Source organism: Lactuca saligna, chromosome 5 (assembly GCF_052625555.1).
Source record: "Lactuca saligna cultivar CGN05327 chromosome 5, ASM5262555v1, whole genome shotgun sequence".
In the NCBI taxonomy this organism is placed as follows: Eukaryota; Viridiplantae; Streptophyta; class Magnoliopsida; order Asterales; family Asteraceae; genus Lactuca; species Lactuca saligna.
In genome coordinates this window covers 3,095,959-3,103,457 of record NC_136421.1, presented here as the reverse complement: position 1 = coordinate 3,103,457, position 7,499 = coordinate 3,095,959, and the positions used below count along the sequence as shown (strand labels likewise).

General features: G+C 38.8%; 1 protein-coding gene across 1 annotated transcript; it reads right to left on the bottom strand.

The window, feature by feature from the left end:
- Nucleotides 1–363: 363 nt before the first annotated feature.
- Nucleotides 364–4,830, bottom strand: LOC145047991 (Agenet and bromo-adjacent homology (BAH) domain-containing protein). Its single transcript, XM_078996372.1, has 5 exons — nucleotides 3,715–4,830; nucleotides 3,170–3,339; nucleotides 2,348–3,103; nucleotides 1,224–1,440; nucleotides 364–1,124 (listed from the first exon to the last, which is right to left on the bottom strand). The coding sequence occupies exons 1-5, from the start codon at nucleotides 4,007–4,009 to the stop codon at nucleotides 745–747; spliced, it is 1,818 nt and encodes a 605-aa protein (XP_078852498.1). The 5' UTR covers nucleotides 4,010–4,830; the 3' UTR covers nucleotides 364–744.
- Between the last annotated feature and the right edge of the window lie 2,669 nt (nucleotides 4,831–7,499).

Here is a 7,499-nt window from a genome sequence, read left to right as displayed (position 1 = left end):
AGTTCCAACTTAACGGGAGTTAAGTCCAGGGACCAAAACCACATAGAAACCACTCCAAAAAGACTATGGTTCCAAAAAACTCGAGGTTTGGACTAAAACCCCAAAATTTTGCATACCACAGGGACCATTTTTGCAATTTACTCTTTATTTTTCTACGAAAACATACGAAAATAATCAAAATATTATGGCCAAATCTCAAACCCAATGACTACTAATTTCCCAATTGCAATTAGATAATAATTTGGCATGTATACACAAATAGCGCAAACTGAAAAGCACAACGTTCTTTGAGCATTTTGTTTTCAGAATTGGACAGCATGTGTGAAATCTTTTGGTAATTATATTTATAATGATATACTAAGATTCACGAAACGATTTTAATGACTATAATAACACAGTAAACGACAATCATAACCTAGTCAAGAGTTCCAGTGTTACAATCAGTACCACAACATCAACTGATACAGAAACGTACCAAAAGGCCTGACCTTTTTCCAGAGCCAAATTCAACCAGTGTACATCTTCCAATGTACAATGTACAAGTCATCACCAAGCTTTGGAAAAAAAAGGTCTTCCTTTTCACTAAAAAGGTGGTTACAAATTGGAGGCACCCAGCATAGGGATAGGGTGGGTGCCCCTGGTTAGGTGTTCCCTAAAACAATCAGTAAAAAGGTACAAACTCTAACCTCACTTGGTCCCTCCCCTCCCCTCCCCCTCCTATACACAAACTTGGGTTTTGTTTTTTCAGTAACTCATGCCAACTGGATTTGCTTCAAGATTCTCCTTTAAAGTTTCACACTCCATTGCTACAGCTTCTCCATTATCACTGGTATGCTTGCCTTTTTCACCAATTTCTACATTGTTGTTGTCATCATGGACTGGACTTGGGCCATTCTCTTTCTCATGTAACTCGGGCTTACAATCAGTGCCACCCTCTTCAAGTGGTCTGTTGTCGTTGATGGTTTCAATGGCTTCAGGGGAGCTTTCTTGTTTGATTTCCTTTAGATTTGCAGGCATGGATGAGAGGATGTTAGGGTTTCTTTCAAGATCAACCCAACGGTCTCCCACCCAATCTCTTGAAACTCTAACGTCTTTTCTGTGTAGTTCAAGAAACAATGTTTCGGCTGTTGTTTACAAACCAGAAGAAAAAGATGGTGTGAGAGACGAAACAAGACAAGAATCAATAAATAAATAAATGTTACGATTTACAATTTATTGCTTACTGGGAACATAAACTTGTATGTCGGAATCACCAATTCCAACGACTATTCCTTCCCACCAGCCATCACTCCACCACGCGTCCACCGGGGAACCGACCTCAAAAGCAATCGTTTCCGTTTCCGTTTCCGTACGTGCTACTGCTGGCCTTATAGTTGGCCGACCCGAGCATCTCATTCCGAGTTTGTCCGGCATGGCCGATCTCAAAGCTGAAACCCATTCCTTAAAACAACAAGTCAACAATCAGTTAGTTGATTCATCTTGTTTCACTTCTCTGCATTTTGTAGGACACAAGACCATTTCAAATGAAACCGTCCTTGTAAAAGACCCCTAAAGTTCCAATATATTTAGTAATTATTTTAATAATACTATATTAGGTAAGAGGTTAAATGCAAGAAATAGCCATGTAATTCCATTGATTGGTTTGTTATAGCATCCTACTTGTGTCATTTCCTACTGCAACATTGTATTTTCAAAAATCTATCCAATTATAACAATGTGTCATCTATATACAAAGCAATTCTCACTGCTATTTCTGGCATTAGCCCTCATATATTTAACAGGCAGAACAAGTATTACCAGATCAACCAAACCTGTTTTTATAGTAGTTTTGCAAAATAAGTATTATTTATATGAATCAGGTTCAAAATTGCCTAATGTATGCTCTGAGTGTTTAAAACCACCTAACTATTTAATTAAAAACAACTGAACCGTTACTTTAATAAAAGTTGTTGGCTTGTTGCAATATATTAATCATTGGGTTAAATGCACGAACTAGCAATGTACTTCCATTGATTTCTTTGTTATAGCATCCTGCTTCTGTTTTCCTGTTACAAAGCAATTTTAATTGGGTAGATATTTCAAAATATAATGTCCTAACAAGGAAAAAAACTAAAAGTGCAATATGCTATAATTGACTAGTGTTTTTTATAAGTCAGATGCCTTAAATAAGAAAATAAACTGAACATATAAAGTTGCAATTGAAGTAAGATGCTAGAATTCACAGATAAACAAAAGTGGGTTGCTATTTCTTGCATGTAGCCCTTAATGATTATTTACGAACCCAAACTAAAATTTTATCATATATGAAATAGAAACTCTTAAAGCAAATACAAATATGACTTCATACCTCAAGATTACCACCTCCATCTTCATCATTCAAATCATCATATTGAACTTTCAATTGTCTCCTAGAAACTTGCAACACAGTACACCTAAACCAGCATCCACGAATCCCACTATCTTGGCACAACAACTCTATCTTTTCATCAACCTTAAAAACCGAATTATCTGAAGCGAATTCCCTATTCTTGACATACTTTGGGATTAGCCTCCTTCTCAACATCTCATACTTGACATTCATACTCACCGAGTGAGGTTCACTCTGCATCACCTGCCGCCCTCTCAAACTCCTTGGTCTTTTCACTCCCAACTTAACATTATCTTTATCCCCCAAGCTATTATTATTCTCTTCGTCTTCAAGATAATCAGTATCCAAAATCGAAAAAATCGGCTGATCAAAATACCCACACAACTTACTCAACTTAAACGGCTTCACACGGTTGTTCTTGAACTGTCTCGAGCAATGATGCACTCGAGTTAATAGATCTTCTGGAAGGATGGACATGCATTTCTCATAATGCTCATGTGTCATGACAATGGCGGGCCCATCCACACACTCGACACTGATAACTTGTGCATAAGGCGTAATGAAAACCTCTTTTGGGTGAGGATTTCGAAGGGTGACAACAGCTTGGACTTCTTGATTATGGTGAAACCATCTCACTTTTACCTTCTTTTGGCCCTTTCGATCTTCATACATATCTTCAAGATATGCAAGATGACGTTTTTCCTCTTCGGCCATCACAAATACAAACGATTGTACCTGAAAAGATCACCATGTATTTTATAAATGTTACCAAGTAAATCTCAAAATAATTAACCAACTTACTGCTATTGTAATCCCGTTCCTGCAAAAGGCTGGAAAATGCTTCAGTTGTTTACCGCAGGTCCACGCTACACCCGACCACACTATGTCAGGTGTACGCAACTTTATATTTCTTGGAAGACGATTCTGATATGGAGCACTAACTCCCGAAATATGATCACTTTTAGGGGATTCTGAATTTTCAAAAAAAAAAAAAAAATGAATGAATGAATGTTACTCTATGAAAGCTAGGGTTTTATCATATTTCATGAAAGATTGTCTCTTTAATGAGAGAAAATGATATAGCATCAAACTTACTTTAGGTAACAAAATGAGAACTTTTTAAGCATATGAATCAAACTACAACTACAAAGATTATTTTTCTTTTACTCAAAGACAACAAACTTTTTGACCTAGAAGATGGAACAATTTCATCATGAGAGGTAAGCACTAGAGTGTGTGCAGGTTTTGTTCGATCCATAGCAAAAATTTACATGTAGAATTAAAGAAAATTTGATGAAACAAGCTGAAAGATGAAATAACGGCTCAAGGAAAAACAGGAAACTTACTGGAATGTTCACCTTGGCGGTGCTGCTTTGATAGCATAGAAGTAAGCCAGTTCACTACCTCTCTCCTTGATCTCCATCTATACCCAGCATTGACTGAATTCTGGGCCTCGTTGACCTTTAAGAACTCCTCCGCGACCACATAAAACATATGCCTAATGCTCCTCTCGGTTCCCACAACTGCAAGCACTGATTCCCCTGATATATCTTTCAAAAAATAGTGCACTACCCTCTTACCCCTTTCCTTTGAAACGAATAGCTCTTTCCACTCCACAAAGCATTGACTATTTGCAGCCATGTTTGGAACAAGAATCAGTATATGCTGAATTCACTAATAACGCATGTCAGAACCCTAATTTACAAAAGTAACAATGTAACCTAGACCCTACCCACCATAAATTTTTAACAAGAAAACACTATCCTACACTTCTTACAAACCCTAGTTGCCAGAAACAAATGACTAGAGGTGTATATGAGAAAATTTGGCAAAGGGTTCCGTAAGTCAAAGGAACCCTATTCAGCTGCCAAGAAACCCAACAATTTTGGAAGGAAATAGCACCAAATCCTCAACAAATACATACCCAAAGTCTTGATTGAAACCCCAAAACTTGAGAAATACAAAGCGGGTATCCCGTGAAACTAAGAAATAACCAAGGTACTAGCTAATTTCTTGAAGATCTGACTGTAATACACGAAAAAATCTCAACCAGTATACAAAAAGTTCGAGACTATGGAAACCCTTGAGAACTATGCCAAAAGTATCTGATAAGGCTAAAGGGCGCCTCTTTTGTGGTGGTTGAAGACGGCAGATGATGGCGGTGGTTGATGCAGGTTCGGGAAACAGTCGAGAAAGGTGATATTCTTCTTAGCAAGATAAATATACATATGTGCCTCTAGATAGAAGAAGAGGATGAGAGAGAGGTGAGAACTTTGGGGATGTAGGTAGAATGTTAAATTGAAAAACAGTCAGGTGGTTTAGAGGGTTAGCTGATGGTGGTGATGGTGGTGAATGAATGTAGAAGAGAAAGGTAGGATGAGAGAGTGGTTGCCGGCCGGTAGGGAAAAGGGGGCAAAACCATCAAGAAATCATATTCTAACGGAGGAGGGTTTTATGTATGGTGTGAATGGTAAGAGGCAAGTTTATTGTGTAACCCTGTGGGCCCCACAAAATGACGCCCAGCAAGTCCCCCGCATTCGACCTCATCCCCCAAGCCCCAAGGCATACTTCACTACTTCAGTATTTTAGAGTTAATTCACCCGAAGATGATATTTGGAGGTGAGATATATTTGTATAACTATTTTTTTGTTACGAAATAAATATTAAGTTGGTTACGATCAGTTTGTGAATACGTGAGAATACATTTCTCAATAAAGTGAGCCTGTTAAATATTCGTGATATATATATATATATATATATATATATATATATATATATATATATATATATATATATATATATATATATATATATATATATATATATATATATATGATAATGACTTAGGAGGGTAATTAGGTTTTCAGTTTGTCCGTATTAGGTCACTAAGGTTTTTTTTGTGCACCGGATAAAATGACTATTTGTAAATGGTAATAACAACCATATTGGTTTAATACGTACAAAAAAAATCTTAGTGACCTAATACGGACAAACTGAAAACCTAATTACCCTCCTAAGTCATTAAGCCAAATCTTGAGAGCGAAAATCACTGCTCCCAACTCCAAATCATGAGTGAGATACCTCGCTTCATGAGGCTTCAACTGCTACAAAGAGTATACAATCACATGCCCCCTCTACATCAACACAACACCCATCCCTGCAATGGATGCATCACAGTGGACTACGAAATCCTCAACTCCCTTAGGGAGGCCAAGTACCGGTGCCTCACACAATCTCTGGCGAAGAGTCTCGAATGATGCCTGCTGTTTAGGCCCCCAACTGAACACAACATCCTTCCTCGTCAACTTAGTGAGAGAAACAACAATCTTGGAGAAGTCTTGAATGAATCTCTAGTAATATCCCTCCAAACCAAGGAAGCTTCGAATCTCAGATGGAGATCTCAACACTTCCCACTGCATCATCGCCTTTATCTTGGCTGGATCGACCAAGATACCGTTCTGGTTGATGAAGTGTCCCAGAAATTGCACCTCACACAACCAAAAGTTGCACTTTGAGAACTTGGCATATAGCCTCTCCATCCTCAAAACTCCAAGAATCTTGCTTAAATGCTCCACGTGTTGCTCTATGGTCTTCAAATAGACCAGAATGTCATCAATGAAGACGATCACCGATCGATCCAACATGATACTGCTCACTCGGTTTATGAGATCCAACATAGTCCTGCACACCCGGTCAGAGAATGTGGTCACTCGAGGATAACCAAAACCGATATGGTTACTGTTAACCTAGAGCCACTTATCCTACTAGTTTTTCTTAGGCGCATTTTGGTTGATGATGAATGTGTGGATGTTCCGCCTTTGAGAGAAGGTGTGAACACTTGACTGCATGGCCGAGTTAACGTAGGCCTTAAATGCCTACAATTGGGGAAGCATGCCAAGGTCTCGGCAAGCCAATTTGAACCCCACAATCTTGTTCATATCGTTAGGGGTCAAATCGTTCGCAGAAAAACCATACCGACGCATGATTTCATCGAATAATTTGGTTGTCGATAACCGTAATCCTACTACAAAGATTGGGACTTGAACTCCAACCTTACTCGGTGGCGGCTGATTGATGATGTCCCCTTTCTTGGAAACTGCACTCCATGCTCCGACATGAAACCAAACCGGAATTGAATAGACTCAAACTCTTCCAGTTTCGGCTCAATTCCAAATTGTGGTGTTTCCTATTGTTTTCTTAAGTGCAAACATGAGAAGAAAAGATAGAGTAAGCAAAGAGAAATCGGAAGCGGTTGAGAATGAAAGAGTTAAAAGTAAACTATTCCTAATAAGGAAAGTTTAAATGAGGAGTGGGAATATCAAATCGTCTCCATGATGAAACTGCATGTGTTGATGGCTTCGTCACATCAACAAACATCCATACTATCTCCACCGAACACGTATCATGATCAAGGCTATAACAACTAAGTTACGCTACACCAATGCAAAAGTCTACTAGCCCACAAGTTTGTTAACGTATCCCTCGAGGACTACATTAAAGATAACATAAATGCTATCTTTAGAATGACCTAGTTAACAGTCACTACCCGACCGTGTGCCTGACCCAAGCTCTCGCCCTCGTGGTTTCGCACTAGGACCTTGGTACTTGGTGATCTCGTGCCTATGTCCAATTCCATATGATAATCTACAATTTATAATAATCCAAAACACAGTTGATCACTTCCTAGAGCGACAAGTGTAGCGCTTAGGGCGTTGTCCTCTGTCTCCTTTGAACCAATAGTAGATGACTGTTAATGGTGTACGATCCACTAATGGGACTCCTCCACGTCCTGTCGGCCCAAACGAGACAAATGATACTGTTGAGATCATGCTCATAAGATGAAAATTATAAAAGGAACCCTAATCCTCTAGAGGAAGGGATCACCTCCTTCTCTCAAAAACCCTAATATGCGTATTCCTACATACGCAATCATACTAACTAGATCGTCAGAGCTTCGTCCCGGGATCACCTCTCGGACGTTGACTGACGTTGCTTATTCATTGTTGTGATTATAGGGCTTGACCCAGATGGAACCACCATGAGACGACGTTAAGCTTGGAGTACATATCACAACAATTATGTTGTTGGTAAAGTAAAAACCAAAGCATACCATGTTTTTTCTATAAGACAT